The sequence below is a fragment of the Orbicella faveolata genome, unplaced genomic scaffold (assembly GCF_042242905.1).
Source record: "Orbicella faveolata isolate gen_17 unplaced genomic scaffold, um_ofav_v1 contig_25, whole genome shotgun sequence".
Taxonomy (NCBI): Eukaryota; Metazoa; Cnidaria; class Anthozoa; order Scleractinia; family Merulinidae; genus Orbicella; species Orbicella faveolata.
Genome location: NW_028301553.1, coordinates 27,229,289 through 27,246,809, shown reverse-complemented (window position 1 = coordinate 27,246,809; position 17,521 = coordinate 27,229,289). Strand labels below are relative to the sequence as shown.

The 17,521-nt window shown below is 40.2% G+C and overlaps 2 protein-coding genes across 3 annotated transcripts in view; one reads left to right on the top strand and one right to left on the bottom strand.

The window, feature by feature from the left end:
* The window catches only part of LOC110043732 (acid-sensing ion channel 1-like), a 28,309-nt gene extending 11,287 nt beyond the window's left edge, over positions 1–17,022 (bottom strand). The window contains exons 1-7 of one of the 2 annotated variants that reach the window (XR_016208230.1): positions 16,152–17,022; positions 13,154–13,374; positions 12,614–12,770; positions 9,891–9,959; positions 9,020–9,209; positions 8,064–8,155; positions 5,135–7,268 (exon numbers count right to left, since the gene is read on the bottom strand). Coding sequence is in view for 1 of the 2 variants with exons in the window: in XM_020749232.2 (XP_020604891.2) it covers positions 7,093–7,268; positions 8,064–8,155; positions 9,020–9,209; positions 9,891–9,959; positions 12,614–12,770; positions 13,154–13,374; positions 16,152–16,725 (1,479 nt within the window). In the remaining variant the exon portion in view is untranslated. Of the gene's footprint in view, positions 1–4,055; positions 7,269–8,063; positions 8,156–9,019; positions 9,210–9,890; positions 9,960–12,613; positions 12,771–13,153; positions 13,375–16,151 lie in introns of those variants that run through there. The other variant, XM_020749232.2, reaches the window with a different exon arrangement.
* Positions 1,116–4,097, top strand: LOC149109712 (uncharacterized). The gene is made up of 2 exons (XM_089293067.1): positions 1,116–1,145; positions 2,848–4,097. The coding sequence occupies exons 1-2, from the start codon at positions 1,116–1,118 to the stop codon at positions 4,039–4,041; spliced, it is 1,224 nt and encodes a 407-aa protein (XP_089149193.1). The 3' UTR covers positions 4,042–4,097.
* Positions 17,023–17,521: the final 499 nt, after the last annotated feature.

Below are 17,521 nucleotides of genomic sequence, written 5' to 3'. Positions count from 1 at the left end.
CTTTCCAAAATGTCTAATGAAAACACAGAAGCGTCGGGCACCTCCGACGGCTCTCCAAGCATGGTAGATTCACCTAATCTCAATAACCGAGATCTTGCGTTATCTCTAGATAACATAAACAGCAACATGGGGAAAATGGCTAGTCTTTTAGCTAAATTGTGTGAAAAGCCAGTCCCTGACGAACGCCCACAGGGCTTAAAGCGACAGTCAACATCCGCCGTATCGGATAATTCAGACTCTGAGTCTGAAGAAAACTCCCACAGACGACGGCGTCATACTAGTCTCTCGGATGATAATATTAGTCTTCACGCTAGTGATGATCTGGACGACGCAGATGACATTAAAATGCTCACCGAGTGTTCAAAGGCCACCGGCCAAAAAGAGCGGGAAATTCCCGCCAAGGAGACAAAGCTCCTTCAAGACTTTGCTAACAGTCTTGACGAGGATGACGCCACCGGCGACAAAATCCAGCAAGAGCTGGCTGATATTGCACTAAAACGATGGGGCAAGAAGCTGTCTTCTGACAAAATTAAAAGTTTCTCAGACAAATATAAACAGCCTCAGAACTGCTCTGACATAAAGGGTATAAAAGTCAACCCCGAGATATGGAGCCAATTAAATGCCAAGAAAAAGAAAACAGACCTGAAGATCTCAAATTCGCAGCAGGTTATCCGCAAAATCACTTTTGCGACGTTACAAATGACCAATGTGCTTATTCAAAATCCCTCTGGTTTAGAAAACAACAAAATAATGGCTAAACTAGTTGACACCATTGCAATGCTGGGACATGTAAATACGCAGTTGGCCCAGCTGCGAAGAGATGAAATCAAACCATCAATGAAAGCGGAGTACTCTGCTATTTGCTCGGCTGAAGTGCCCATCACTAGCCAATACCTTTTTGGGGACGACTTGGCGAAGCAATTGCGAGATGCCAAAGAAGCGAGCAAAATTAGCCATTCCTTTACATCCTCATCTAAGAATGGTCTCTTCAAAGGCAAACAGCAAAGTTCAAAACAACATGCCCATCATTCTAAAGGTCCTAGAAGAGATTTTTTATGGAAAGGCCAAAACCGGCACTACAACAAGAAAAAATCACCAACCACCGACAAGAAATAATGGAACAATTGCTTCAAATAAAGAACAGGGTAAGTGGCTTTGGAAATTTCTTGCCCAACCTGGTGAATTATTTACAAATGTTATGCAATACATTTCAGGCTGGGCAGGTGGCTGCTCATTTTGCAGCTTGGAGGACCCTTACTAATGACAAAATCCTATTATCGGATGTGTTGGGAGCAGCAATTGAGTGTACTGCCACCCCTGTTCAACACAAGTTACCTAAGCAAATCTTCTCAGAACATGAATATCCCATTGTTTGTCAAGAAGTGCATAAATTACTTGAGAAACGTGTCATCACAAAGGTGTCACCTGTATCTGGGCAAATTTTGTCCAATGTATTCCTTCGTCCGAAGAAGGATGAGACTTATCGACTCATACTAAATCTCAAAAGGTTTAATGAGTCAGTTAGTCATTATCATTTTAAAATGGATTCACTTTCTACCATAACAAAACTAGTTACCCAAAATTGTTATATGGCTTCTGTTGACATGAAAGATGCCTATTACTCTGTCCCCATTCGATCTTCAGATAGAAAGTTTTTACGCTTTATCTGGGAGGGGGAGTTATATGAATTTACCTGCCTTCCTAATGGGTTGTCGTGTGCTCCCCGTATATTTACTAAAATTCTTAAGCCCCCTCTGTCTACTCTGCACAAACAAGGACACATAGCTGTGGCACATCTTGATGACCTTTACCTGCAAGGGCAAACCTATGAGAAATGTGTCCAAAATGTTATAGACACTACCGTCTTGCTGGACAAATTAGGCTTGGTTGTGCATCCAGAGAAGTCTACTCTCATACCCACACAAGTGCTTACTATCCTAGGGTTTGTAATAGACTCAGTAGAAATGACAATACAACTGACCAGTGAGAAAGCCACTAGTTTACAAAATGTCTGTACTGAGTTATTAGAAAACTCTTCCCCTTCTATTAGGGAAGTAGCAAGTGTTATTGGGAAAATAGTTGCTAGCTTCCCTGGGGTGATGTATGGAGCTCTTTACTACCGATACCTGGAAAAAGATAAATCCCAGGCCCTTATTAGAACAAAGGGTAACTTTGATGACTTGATGTCTTTGTCCCCTCATGCTAAATCTGAATTACAGTGGTGGATTCAACATGTGGGAGACATGTACAATGTAATCAACCACCCACAACCCCAGCATCAAATAACAACAGATGCTTCCCTTATGGGTTGGGGGGCAGAATCTGCAGGGGTGTCCTTGGGAGGAAATTGGTCCCATTCAGAGTCTAAACACCACATCAACTATCTGGAAATGTTGGCTATTTTGTTGGGGCTCCAAACCTTTGCTAAAGACAAGAGCAACACACATATCAGAATAATGTGTGACAACACTACAGCAGTTAATGTGATTAATCACATGGGAACAAGCCACTCAGATTCTTGCAATTCGGTCGCTAAGAGATCTGGGAGTGGTGTATAGATCGCAAGATCTGGCTTAGTGCTGCACATATTCCTGGAAAACAAAATCTTATTGCAGATTTTGAATCCAGAAGAAACCAAAGAGAATCTGAATGGAGGCTTGACAAGGCATCACTAATTTGTGCTCTTGAGAGGCTAGACTTCAAACCTGATATAGATTTGTTTGCCTCTCGTATAAATCACCAGTTCCCAGATTATGTGTCTTACAGACCAGACCCCGAGGCTATTGCCATCGATGCGTTTAGCCTGAGTTGGTCCAACCTTAATTTTTATGCTTTTCCTCCGTTTAGTGTTATTCCAACAGTGCTGAACAAGTTGATGACCGAGGGAGCACAGGGGATTTGTGTGTTGCCAGATTGGCCCACACAACCATGGTACCCAACAGCTCTCCAGCTACTCAAACAGAAACCAGTGTATCTAAAAGCCAGGAAAGACCTACTCCAGCTGCCAAGCCATCCCAAGGAAAATCATCCAATCTGGCACAAGCTGAATCTCCTCGTGTGTCACTTATCAGGGAGGGACTAAACAAGTATGCTTTATCACCTGCGGCAAAAGATGTGCTAATGGCTTCATGGAGGGAAGGCACCTCCAAGCAATACCACACTTACCTTAGCAAATGGAATCAATACTGTCAGGACAATAGCATCAATGTTTTTCAGCCTGGAGTAACAAATGGCATTGAATTTCTCGTTTTTCTTTACAAATCAGGCTTAGGATACAGTGCTGTAAACACCGCACGTTCTGCGCTCTCTTCAATATTTGTTTTGGAAGACGGAGTAAAATTCGGAGAGCACCCGTTAGTAGCTCGCTGCATGAAAGGGATTTTTGAGTTAAAACCAGCTTTGCCCAAATATACTGAAATTTGGGACGTTCATATTGTGTTAGATTATTTGAGAGCTGCTGCACCCTTGAGATCCTTATCTCTTAAGCAGCTTACTCTAAATTTGACTATGTTACTCTGTCTCACTACGGGACAGCGTGGACAGACTATACATAAGTTTGATGTTAATTACATCCAAGAAATGGATGACCGCTACAGAATAACTATTTGTGAGAAACTGAAACAGAGTAAGCCTGGGCGACATCTAGCACCCATTGATTTAATTTCTTTCCAAAGTGACAAGAAACTTTGTGTGGTTGAGCATCTTAAGGAATACTTACAGCGCACAAAACAGTTGCGAGAGGAGCACTCACAGTTACTGATAAGTTATGTTAAACCATTTAAACCGGTATCCAAAGATACCATCTCCAGATGGGTTAAGCAAGTGTTAGAGTCAGCCGGGATTGACATTAACAAATACTCTGCTCATAGCAGCAGACCTGCATCAACGTCCAGTTGTAAGGCCAAAGGTTTAAGCCTAGCAAACATCATGAAGAGTGCAGGGTGGTCTAATTCTAGTACTTTTGCGAAGTTTTATGATAAGCCTGTCGTCACTGCCTCAGCTAATTTTGGCTCCGTGCTGCTGAATCCAGACACACTTTGATCTGTGAAACTGTATTTTCTTTTTCCTTGTTTGGGAATAAAGTTTGTTCACTGTTATGAGTTGCTCGTGATGCAGGACTTTGAAGTCTCATGTGACTCCGTAGTGACGTAGACTGATGACAAGGTAGAATTATCAGATTAAACGAGACTTACCTGTAAGTTGAAGTTTGATCAAGATTCTATCTTGTCATCAGTCCGGAACGAAGGAGTCACATGCCCTTATGTACCCCCCCTCCCATGTCCTTCGTTCCTATTTTCTCCTGCACCACTCACGTTGAATACTGATCAGCAACGCGCATGCGCTTCTCATGTGACTCCTTCGTTCCGGACTGATGACAAGATAGAATCTTGATCAAACTTCAACTTACAGGTAAGTCTCGTTTAATCTGATAATTAAATACGGGACGAGTTCTTAACGACACCTATAAATAAGCAATTTCCAATTTTAGTCGTTGATTGCCATCAGTTAATTTAAGGTATCATGGTAGGTGGATTTTTACGAAAAATGCGAAAAATCTTGTTTTGGCTGTTCAAATTGAGAAGACTGAGACAAATAATTTGCCAAAAAAATGGGGAAGAAAGGCTTTTTTACTTTTTAAGTTAAAGCATAAAAGCTATTTTTGAATATCATTAACCCCTTACAGCGCGTTGACATTTCAAATTAAAATTCACCGCCAGTTGTCACATGTAATGCGAATTGCGGTGTGATATTTCATTTGTGCACGCAACTACAAACTTAACTCATGGCAAGACAATGTTATCTGACGGCAAAACAAAATTAACTCACGGCAGTACACCATTAATTCACGGCAAAACAAAATTAACTCACGGCACAACACCATTAATTCACGGCAAAACAAAATTAACTCACGGCAGAACACCCCCAATTCACGGCAAAACAAAGTTAGCTCACGGCAAAACAAAGAAAACGAGTTGGCCAGCTCGGTCAGTAATTCAAGAAATATATTAGATTTTGACCGTCTAACACAGTGTGAAACGGGTTCACGGAGTGCTATGACGTAAGCAGTGTCTTCTCACGCGCCTATCGTTATTCGGAACTAAAAGAGATGCAAATACGAGATTAAGAAACGTACCTTTACCACAGTCTCTGCAAAAGTTGGCATTTTGATCGACTAACGAACCACAAGCGCTGCAAAACATCATGAGCTCGAGATAAGGAACACTGCACTAAAAATGGCGGTTTCCGAGCGAGCAGTGTGTTACTGTTACACGACATACCATTTGAAAAGCAAATGACAACCGCAGACCAACCGCTGACCAACTCGTTTTCTCTGTTTTGCCGTGAACAGGGGGTGTTGTGCCGTGAGTTAATTTCGTTTTGCCGTGAATTAATGGTGTGTTGCCGTGAGTTAATTTCGTTTTGCCGTGAATTAATGGTGTGTTGCCGTGAGTTAATTTTTTTTGCCCTCAGATAACATTGTCTTGCCGTGAGTTAAGTTTGTAGTGCCGTGACTTTTTGTTTTGCCGTGACAGTTGTGGGCTACCGATCTGGTTGTTTCATCGCAAGTTAGCTTTCGTTCTTGTTAAATTTTCTATATGTCAGGACGAAAAATTCTTGCCCATTTTCGGCACTGTAACCAAGAAGAATGGTTGAAGGAACTCGAGGACAATAGTCCCGCCAATGAAGCTAAAGGACAAAATACAACAAGTGCTAGTCGCACGAAATTGTTTTAGAACGGACACGATTCCGAAACTTCCAGAACGAGAGAGCCAAGCGCAGATGTAGATGTAGACAATGCAGATCTCGAGATTTCCTCTTTTTCATGCTTTTTGGCTTCACGTGGCATGGTTTCAAAAAATGTCTAGAGAACGAAGGAGCCTAAACTCAAGCAACATAATACCAATGCCGCCGACGAAATCTTTTAAGTAAAAGTAAACACGGCAGTTTAACTTGTAGTTTGTTGCTTCTCAGACGATTTCACTGCAACGGGTTTCCGCGCCAGAATATTAGTCGTCTGTTTATTTCAAGCTGTCATAACCCATTGTTGTGGTAAACTGACCCATGCCGACATCTGTCAGTGCAGAGGGGATTTTTAACACCTATTCATACCAATCTCATAAAAGGTTTTTCGTATTTTTCTCGATAAAATAAAACTGCATATAAGGATGAACATTTTTAGTTCGTTTAGCGCGTCTTCCGATGGAATTGGCTGAAAATCGGCAGGTATGTTCTAGGATACCCCCTTCGAAAAAGTGTGTCGGGCTTTGTTTAATTTCGCTTCCGTTTCAAAGTTATGGCCTCTTTAGTAGAAGGAAACGCCCGCATTGAAAATATCAAAGTTTGGGAGGGTGTAGAAAAAAAACTAAACCACATCTGGAAAATCGTTGACATGATTTTTGAGGGTGATGTGTGAGAAAACATTTCCGATGTAAATCACGCCGCTCCGATGATTCACGCGCGGAAGCGAACCAGTTTTAGCGAAGCCGTGTTTCTGAGTATTTCTTTCAATGTCACTGCGACAATAACTTTTTAGAAAATATCAAAGATATGATTGTACTCTATTACTATTAAGCTTTCAGAAAATGTATAGGTTGATGGGGTTTTCTTTCAAAGCGCCAGCGTAAGAGCGCGATTTCCAAACACCGTCAACCTACCTACCATGATACCTTAAAAGATATCAAACAGCGAATAGCAAATAATGAACTATCGACAAATTTAAAGATAACAAACATCAAGCAAATATGAAATATCAATCATCAAAACTAGCAAAATGACAAATTTCAATAATCAATTTAGTCTTCAAACAAACTCAACTCAACATAACCCAACACGATGGAGGGGAGGGCATTTACGAGTTGCTTTTTACCTCGGTTTCAAAGCGAGTCCGTGTGAACCTTTCAATGTCAAAAATGAGTTTGATTTGCACGAAAATAGACACTCAGATAAAACACATTTTCATATGAATGGTTTCGTGCGTAATAACACACTTGAAAAGATTACTCGATTCTGATTGGCTAAGAGCAGTGCAGTTCAAGTGTAACAGCAGTGCAATAAGTTAGAAAATCAACTGAGTACTATTTACAAATGTTGCTATTTAGCAGACATCGTTTTCTTTTTCATTGCTTTTCTTCGCTTTACTTTACGGTCTAGGAAGGCGTCTGCTGGTCCAAATCGTATCTTTAAAATCGTGAATATGACGTCACAAAACTCCACCACGGTCAGAAGACTGGCACCAATACAGAGGCCGAGCAGCCCGCCTATCTCACCTGTAAAGAAACGATCAAGAGACTGGATATATGACTTGCTAGCAAACATGTTGGGAAAGCTTTTTATGTGTTGACAATTAACAGAGAAGCTAAACAAATAGATCAAAGTGCAAGCAAAATTCAAACCATTAAAATGGGCTTTTTGCAAGCAGGTTACGTTTCTATTTGATTAATACGTTTTGTTATTCTAAAAATATATATTTTGTGAAAGCAAAAAAAAGGCCTAATTGGCAAAAAAAGTTTAAAACAACAATATACTAGGTCTAAACTATTGATTTTTGCCTTCAGTTCTCCTTTAAAGTCACAGAGTCTTCAGGGTGTCCGAGGGGTTTTGGGAACAGGTATACATTATCATCTATGTAAGAGAACAGGGGATATCTGCACATTAACTTGAACCTTTAGTGAGCGAGACAGTAAAACGAAATTTTTGAGGGATCAGGGGACATGTATACCCCCCCCCCCAAAAAAAATTAAAAATTAGGAGACCCTCAATCGCGTTCCATCTGTTCAACTCAGTGCAGTGAAGTAAAAACTTGGTCCATACAGAGAAAGTCCGTTTCAATACTAATGATCGAGGAAGTCGTGGCATCGATGCCAGCGCGAAATCTAATCGAAGCAAAGCCACAAGCATTTCTTCTTTCCATTGCAGGAAGCCCCCCCTGTCCTCCCGTCCCTTTTCTCGTCTTTCAAAAAAATAATTTGAAGGTTACTGTTTATACTCCTGGACCTGGAGAGACGCTGTGAGATTGCAATAAAGCGCTTTGCCTAACATAATAAGGTGAGATTAACACTTACCTAAAAGGCTTTGGAAATCGTACGCTGGTTGCTGTTTGATCAGCTCGTAGCTCATTTGTTGGAAATACACGTTTAGTTCAAGCCGGTTCTCACTTTCAAAAATGGGAGAAAAACGTAAAGAAAACAAAGAAGAAGAAAGAAACAAATTGATTTTTTTTGTCAATATATTCAACTAAGGTTAAACAATCTCAGATACCAGTTAATTGTTGAGATTTGTTTGCTATACTGTGAGAAATTATGAAAGATAGGAAACCTGTAGAGCAGAGCAATACGCCACCGAGAGTTCCTGCGTCATAAGCTGCTACTCAAGCGTTAATAATTTGTTCGTACTAGGTTTAAATGTGCCTGAGACTTCGAGATAAAAATTGCATTTATTTGTGACAACGTAGACCAGCAGGGATTCTTGTTATCTTTACAAGCAATATATCAAACACGAAAGACCGTGCTTGACCACATTTCTAAACACACGGAGAGAGAGAGTTGAAAATACGCCGAGTAGCACCTCGAGATGTTTTTAAATGAGGTCAAACACGGTCTTGAGAGTTTGAAATATCTTCTCAATCGAAACTAAAATTGTGAGAAAAGGGAGAAATAAAATTGTAAAATCTATTCTAATTAAAATCAGACGTCCATGGCCAAGCGCCGTCAGAGTTCAGTATATGGTTTCCTTCGTTTAAACTTGTAGAATTATTAATGAGTTTGAGAAAGTAAAAAGTAAAATAGCGTTTCAACCCGAGGACACTAAATAACTTAAGAGCCAACAAGTAACATGAATTAAGCGGCTTGGCGGCATATTCCAGGTATTAATTTATGTTCTTCTCCACGCTGAATAAAATGCTAAGCTATGATATGTGGTTACCTAACTCCATGTTTCATGACTGGAATTTTACGGCAAGTGGATTTGGGGACTGAATATAAACAGAGCCCAAGAGGTGACGGTCACTTGCAACACACACCTGTAGTTTTCATGTAGCGCATCAGCTATTCCATCGAGTCCTTCTTCAGTGTTTGGAAAATCTTGTCGTGCCTTGTCATAAGCGAAGCTTTTGCTAGGAAATGCACCGTAGGACAGGCTGGGTTTGTAAGAAATTGTCTCACAGGGCACTTGGCAATCACAGTCATCACCTTCGAACTTGAAAAAATTTTCTGAGAAAAAAAAGCGATTGATTTTTTGAGAATGGCATTAAGATAATGGCAGAAAAAAAAACCAACTATTTAGGAGTTCACCACAGTGTTAGTTAAGAAAGCGGTGAATAGAGATGGCGCCGTAAGAGCGCTCATCTCCCACAAAAATGTGGCCCAGGTTCGATTCAAGCCCGGTGCCATATGTGGGTTGAGTTTGTTGTTGGTTTTCATCCTTGCTCTGAGTATTTTTCCCCAAAGTGCTTCGGTTGCCTCCCTCGACAAAAACCAATATCTCCAAACTCCAATTCCACCAGGATAGAGGACAAACATGAATACCAGCCAAGGCTGATGTGGTTTCCTCGCTAAATATTGTAATTTAAAGTACATGATCACCTGCATCCCTGCACCCCACTTTTACGTTTAGACTTCAGTATTTTTCTTTGGCTCTTGGAGAAATGGTGAGCGGTTGTCCAATCTATCTCCATTCAAAACAATATCGCTAAAGTCGGCACGAAACCTTCAGTCGAAGACGGACACTTCAACTAGAATCTTGACTAGAGTCTAGAATCTTAATAAATCATCAGAGTATATTGCTTGAAATGAAATAAAACTCGAAGAGGACAGTGGTAAAACATTGCTGAGACGTGTTAAAAACGTAGCGTATGACCGGAAAGGCTCCTTATGTGCATTGTGGTCACCTACCCATTTCTCGAAAAACGCATGTCGCCGTATCATTCAGATCACATACTTGTACTTCATTATCTGTCAGGGCTTAAAAAAAATCAACAAGTAAATTAAACAAAGTTAAAAATATTTGAAGAATGGAGCTATTAAGTCTTGTACTTAAATTACTTTCCTTTGCTCGGATAACAGACTTGTTATGAAGCTAGTTCTCAAATGGAGAACTGGGTCCCATTTTGATAAGTTAATAAAGATGGTGAATTTTAAGCTCGGTAATGAAATGTGAAGGTGAATTAATCAACATGACACGAGCGTGGGACAAAGAAAAATTCTGAGTCCCCGACAGGAATCAAACCCATGACCTCCCGAACACCGGGCGGGCGCTCTATCCACTGAGCTACGAGAACTCATGGAGAGCAAGGTCATTTAACTGAGTTCATATATGATAGGTGTCCTGCATACTGCTAGGATCAACGCTATCGAATTCATCGTGAGTAGTGATAAGTTAATAAAGATGGTGAATTTTAAGCTCGGTAATGAAATGTGAAGGTGAGTTAATCAACATGACACGAGCGTGGGACAAAGAAAAATTCTGAGTCCCCGACAGGAATCAAACCCATGACCTCCCGAACACCGGGCGGGCGCTCTATCCACTGAGCTACGAGAACTCATGGAGAGCAAGGTCATTTAACTGAGTTCATATATGATAGGTGTCCTGCATACTGCTAGGATCAACGCTATCGAATTCATCGTGAGTAGTGATAAGTTAATAAAGATGGTGAATTTTAAGCTCGGTAATGAAATGTGAAGGTGAGTTAATCAACATGACACGAGCGTGGGACAAAGAAAAATTCTGAGTCCCCGACAGGAATCAAACCCATGACCTCCCGAACACCGGGCGGGCGCTCTATCCACTGAGCTACGAGAACTCATGGAGAGCAAGGTCATTTAACTGAGTTCATATATGATAGGTGTCCTGCATACTGCTAGGATCAACGCTATCGAATTCATCGTGAGTAGTGATAAGTTAATAAAGATGGTGAATTTTAAGCTCGGTAATGAAATGTGAAGGTGAGTTAATCAACATGACACGAGCGTGGGACAAAGAAAAATTCTGAGTCCCCGACAGGAATCAAACCCATGACCTCCCGAACACCGGGCGGGCGCTCTATCCACTGAGCTACGAGAACTCATGGAGAGCAAGGTCATTTAACTGAGTTCATATATGATAGGTGTCCTGCATACTGCTAGGATCAACGCTATCGAATTCATCGTGAGTAGTGATAAGTTAATAAAGATGGTGAAATTTTCCCGTAGCTCAGTGGATAGAGCGCCCGCCCGGTGTTCGGGAGGTCATGGGTTCGATTCCTGTCGGGGACTCAGAATTTTTCTTTGTCCCACGCTCGTGTCATGTTGATTAATTCACCTTCACATTTCATTACCGAGCTTAAAATTCACCATCTTTATTAACTTATCACTACTCACGATGAATTCGATAGCGTTGATCCTAGCAGTATGCAGGACACCTATCATATATGAACTCAGTTAAACGACCTTGCTCTCCATGAGTTCTCGTAGCTCAGTGGATAGAGTGCCCGCCCGGTGTTCGGGAGGTCATGGGTTCGATTCCTGTCGGGGACTCAGAATTTTTCTTTGTCCCACACTGGGTCCCATTTTGTAGAAAGAGTGATAAATTTCCGCTGCTTTTCAGAAAGTGACGAGAAAAAAAAAATGTTCCTGGTTAATTGGAACCTCTAACTTTCTACAACGTGTATGACACTAATGGGAATTTTTAGTTTTAATTCGTACACTGTACTGTTTTAAGTTTTAATATTTCTAATGTAATATGTATTTACCTTTTAGCTAGTCTGTCATGCATTTTCAACTTTTATTTACCAGAAGGTTCAAAATAATTTTACATATAGGTTTTTATATATTTTTAATAACAGCTGTATATTTAAGAGGGCCACAAGTTTATTAATTGTGTAACTATTAGGTGTTACCCTGTATAAATAAAGACTGAATTGATAGCATAGTTGATTGATTGATTGATTGATTGATTGATTAACGTTTTCCTTTTTCCGGCAAAGTCACATGACAACATTGGGCGATGGAAAGAATGCCGTCGTTTTAACATCGACCCTTCGGGTGAAATCGGTTTTGTTCGTTTTTGATCGGAAGCAACAATCGTAAAGCAAAATACAAAACTAAATCTTTGATAGCATGTATCGAAATATTACTGCAAGGGTAATTTGCACTTTTTAACTGAGAAACTCTTGTATTGATGGTTGAGGTTACTTGTTTGCTTAGGAAATTTACTTTCAGGTCATTTTTTTTGACTAGATATCGTTTGAAACCACCATAGTAAACCAAATCTTGTGCACCGCATTTTCAGCAATTCTTTTTTCTAACAGCAAACATGTCATTTGCCAGTGGCTTGCTGGTCAATTGAATTCGCTTGACCTCACCCAATAATTGCTTGCCGCTATATTTGTTCGCGGAAATGGGACATCACGACTTTTGTTTAGTTTTCAGATCCAGTAGGAAACGCTTGCTATAGTGGCCTCCTAGGAAAAAATTATTTTATGTTTGTCTTCATGCCACCCCTTGCTCGTCAGAAAGATACATGTTGTATACAGAGGAATCGTTAACTAGTTTTTAATCCTGACACTAGCGGGGTACCAGAATCTAGCTGTTATATTATCTTCTTTCGTTTAGTTAACTAACAAACACCCATTCCTTACCGGGCAATGTGATGTCTCTGCAGCCACACTTCTCCACTATATACTTTGAATGGCACGTCAGCATACAAGAAGAAGTCGTGTACTTAGAGAAACCAGGAATATTGCTGATGGTAGACATGGAACAGTTGGTTTCATATGGTGCCTCGAGGTTAATGACCTAGGAGTTAAGGTAATTTAAGGCTTACACATTCTACTTGAAAAATGAACTTATAAGGTGCGAGTGATAACCCGAAAAGAGTATAAAATTGGCTTCGGCGATCTTCACCCAACATAAAAGATAAAGTCAGCTTACGAAGCAACTCGCTCATCAGGCCGAAGCTTATCCCGGTTTCTGTATAGCAGGAAGCGACTAGGAGTATTTCTATTCCCCCTGGATGGGATGCTAGTCCATCGCAGGGTTACCCCCAACATGATATTCGCCGGTACCTATTTACACACCTGGGTGCGATACTATTTTATTTTGTTCGGCGCATGTCAACTCGTTTGTTCATGGAAAGTCCACCGGGAAATAAAATGTAAATGCTCTATACCAACAACTACCTTTTGTTTGCTGAGCGCGGCAAAAGTGGTCGTACCCGGGCCGACCGCGAAACCTAGTTCTTCAACCATAGGTGGTGTCTCTTGATCATGTATGAGGACCATGAAGCCAGCTTGATCCGCCACCAAACTAACATACTCATCTTGCTGTACATCAAGCACTAGGTTTAGTCCAAACTTGGATCCAGCATTCCTCACTCTTAATATATCTCGACCTTCCTTGCCTGGTGATGTTAATAAATAAATTATAAATGAATATATAAATTACAAATTACAAATTACAGCCTTAGCTGGTTTTCGCGCGCTTTTCACGCGCTGGTCGAGTTTGAATTTGGAGACGTTTTTCGGTGGAGGGCGGAGAACCGGGCGGCGGAGAACCTGGCTCTGGGAGCAAGGCGAGAACCAACAACAAACTGAACCACAAGTGACTCCGGGTCGAAATCGAGCCTGGGCCAGATTAAGGTTACCTAATACCTTTCAGGGGTGTTTCGCGTGAGAGCGATGTAGCGCGTCCGGTTTAAGATGTAGATACCAAAACCCCTATATCAAATTAAAGCTTATAGAGTTGGCTATCAAACTATACCAAGAAATTTGAAATAAAATGAATTGTCGAATTTTTCACGACCACTGAATGCGAGCGCCCGAATCACATTTTGAAAGCTACAAATCAAAGCGAATTTTGTTTTTCTCCAATTTGGTTTTTTCTTCGGTTTCAGGACCCAAAGCACTAAAAAAAATGTGTCTGCGTTTTGCCATATTCAATTGCAGTAAAAAGTTACAGAACATTTTCAAAATAAGATTTAAAAAATGTGAAGTGATCATACAAAAATCGGTCTCGGAGAAAAAGTATTTATAAACTATATAACCGGGGTTATAACCCCAGTTTGGTTTCACAACAGTTTGAGAAAGCCTAGTCTATTTCTAGAGAAACGTTGCTTCAACCTCAGCCTAAGGAGTCCAAACAAATTTTTCCACTGGTGCTTGATTTCAACCCTCGCTTACCCACCATTGGAAAAATTATGACGAAGAACAAGCACTTAATTTATGATTCACCATCTCTAAAAAAGATTTTTCCGGTAGGGTCCATCATTCCTGCTTTTCGTAGAACCAAAACCATGAAAGAAATCTTGAGCAGTAAACCTCGTGAGCAACATCGCGCGCCCGATAATCAGCGGGGTTGCTTTAAGGACGGTGCCTACTTTTTTTACTGCGCATACTTTCTGCGCATCACACAAGGCATGGTTTACGTGCCATGCGCGCGCTGGGGTTGACACTGACGCAATCAACTACGCTACCAAGTACACGACTAAAAGAAAGCAAAATTTTCCAACTGTGACCAAATCAAGGTTAATGAACCCGTACTTAGACCAGGAACACCAAAATAGCAGCATACCACTAACCACTAACTGTTAACGTCTTCCAGCTGAAAAACTAGCTAGCTGTTATTTGGCGAAAATTAAATTGAAATCCAACTGTAAACAAGTACCTGCAGATGGCGTAGTGCGCGTGCAAAGCAAGTGCGAAATACGCAAATGTTTTACTTACTGGGGAGGTGAGAGGAAAAAATGTAACGGGCACCGTAAAAGTTTTCAAAAAAAGATCAATAACTTTAAAAAACGCATGGTTACCCCCACATTTTATGTTATGAAATGGAAGTGGCAAGCCTATTCAACACGTGATTAGTTTCTGGTTGTGAGAAAAAGGTATTTAGACTGTATTTTGGCTGAACCAGAGGAAGGCTGTCAGAGACGCTAAAAGCGCTGTTACAACGATTTTGTTATTAAAAGCATACAAAAAATGGATTTTATGTTACCATTTACCATGCAGTTTTAAGATCTTTATAAATGTGTTTGCTTTTCTGTTTGTAAAGGAGAATTCGAAGGAAATTTGTGAAGAAATATCCTTTCCTTCTTTTTTCAGAAAATGCTGATGTCAGCTTTTTTGCTGAGATTCAAGGCTGATTATCTCGGAAAAATGCGTGGCTATCCCAATTTTTCTTTGTGGATTCCAATAGCCCTTGCAAAGATCTACTTTTTCGGCGTGCTCCTAACCAGGCGCAAAAACCTTTGTATTTAGTAGGCACCGTTCTTAAGTGCACAGCCATTAAAAAATGTGATCTGTGACGCAATTATTTAAAGGAAAGTAATTGCTTTACTAGCACTAGCACTAGCAGGACGTATCCAATTACGCAGATTCTTGGTTGTAAATCTAAAAATGTCATCTACTTGGTTACGTGCAAGAAATGCAATGTGCAATATGTTGGTTCCACAAGTAATGAATTTAAATTCGTTTCCGCAACCACAAGTCTTCTATGATCACTAAAAAACGTACTTGTGAAGTTGACATTCATTTTAACAAAGAACCTCATGCTCTAGCAGATTTTTAATTTTTAATTATTGAACAGTTATGTAACCTTAGCGTCAGCAATAATAGTCTTGATGATCGTCTACTCACAAGAGAGGCTTTTTGGTGTGCTCAATTATGCATCCTCAAACCACATGGACTTAACAAAAGGTGCGAGTTAAATTCCAGGAATAGGATTCGTTACAATTAACACCATCTTGCTGCTGTATTTTATTGTATTTTATTGTATTTTATTTGCTTTTTAGCGGGTGTTTTTACTATTTTTAATTATTACGTAATTCTTATGGGATTTTATGTAAAATATTTTAATTTCATTGTTCTCTTTGTTAGCTAGTGTTTTGTAATTTAAAGCTTTTTCACTTTTTGTAAATTTTATTCCGAGTATTGATATTTTTAGGGCTGAAGAAGCCCGAATGGGCGAAACGTCGATCTGAATTAAAGACCACAAACGAGAAAAGTTGGCATCTTCTTCTGTTTATTCAACCTATGATTTTTTAAAGAAGAAGCGTTGTGTATCCACTGGCCATGGATCCTTTTCTCCAAGGCATCATCGTGGGCAAACCAACATCGTTCACACATCTATATATATACATATATAGATATATTTATCTCAGAAACAAAGAATTACGGAACTTACCCGAATTGAAAGTGTGGCAAAGACCCATCGGCGTTAAAATTCTGGTGAAGTTTCTGGCATCGCATTCTTCTCCGCTCCACGAACATGTTTTCATCATTTCCTTGATTTGATGGCCTCCTTTCTCGTACACGTCCTTCATGCTGAGATTGCCAAATTCTTTCCAATTTACCACGCTCCGGTTTATGTTGGTCCTTAATGAAAACCATAAAGCTTGCTCTAACACCTTTTCAGCCTTATGCTCTTTCACGAAAGACTCCCTCAGCATGTTGAAATGACAAATGGTGACCGCGGGAAACTCAGGTGATTTCTCGTATTTCAGAGTTACCTTGGAGGTAACTTCGTAACTGTAGTATGTTTTCAGGAGCAGCGAAGACTTAAGTACAAAGAGCGCTGTAGCCATGAGGAGGAATACAGCCCATATTACACTTCCAAACTTCGTCTGGCTGTTAAACACGTATTGCAAGCCATGAAGAGTTGAGTTTCCGAGGAAGTGCCTCCATTTTCTATTTATAGCAGCGGCCCTAATAGTCTTTTCTTTCGGCAGAAAGCTTTCCTCGGGAGTCCCTTTTCCCATGTCTATTTTCTGCAGTACTTGCACATTCAGCCGCGTTTTTTATGACAGAAAGGAAGCCTTGGTCGATCCATATGTTCCCGCATCTAATTAAGGAAGTGATTGTATTACGAATTTAGATTGGACGATTTTGACAGAAAGCTTGCAAATGGTTATGTTATATGAAAATGCTGGACGTTTAAAATAGCGAATCGCTAGAAATGGTAAATCCTGGATTGTAAAACCAGATGTGACAAAAGCGCTCAAGGAAAACGGCCTGCTGACATTGTTTTAATAGCAATATGGTAAATGCGCAGTAAAAGGAGCTTGTCATGTTTTCAACATTTCATTATTTATTTGCAAACATCATTTATAAGAAACAATACATATTGTTATATAAAAAAGTGTATTGAAAATGTGACAGACGTTCCTTTCATTTTGTTAATTTATACGTACAGATGTCTTGACAATACCAGGAGGTTTAACGCTATATAGATGTGCATCCGGTTAGCTGCATGTAGAACCGATTAGTTCCAAACTCAAAATGCGCTACTTTGAAAAATATGGGATTTTCTGTCGTTACAGTACGTGCAATTTTATTTTTACAGAAACGTTGTAGCATTCTTGCACTATAAGGGCGAAGAAATAGAATGGCATCGGAAGCCGTTTTAAGGATAAAATGAGAGTAATTTCTGAAGCGAGTCGAACGCTGGAAGACCCTGAAATCCCGTGTCTTTTTCTTGCTTTGCTTCTATTAAACACAAGCTAGTACAGTAACAGCAGTGAGGACGCCCACAACACAGGCAAAAGCACTTTATAA

Bases quoted from the DNA above. Each gene is read 5' to 3' on its own strand.
- LOC149109712 (XM_089293067.1), top strand. From the start codon at position 1,116: ATGGAACAATTGCTTCAAATAAAGAACAGG. The intron at 1,146-2,847 runs GTAAGTGGCTTT...TCCTCCGTTTAG, and splicing joins TGCTTCAAATAAAGAACAGG to TGTTATTCCAACAGTGCTGA.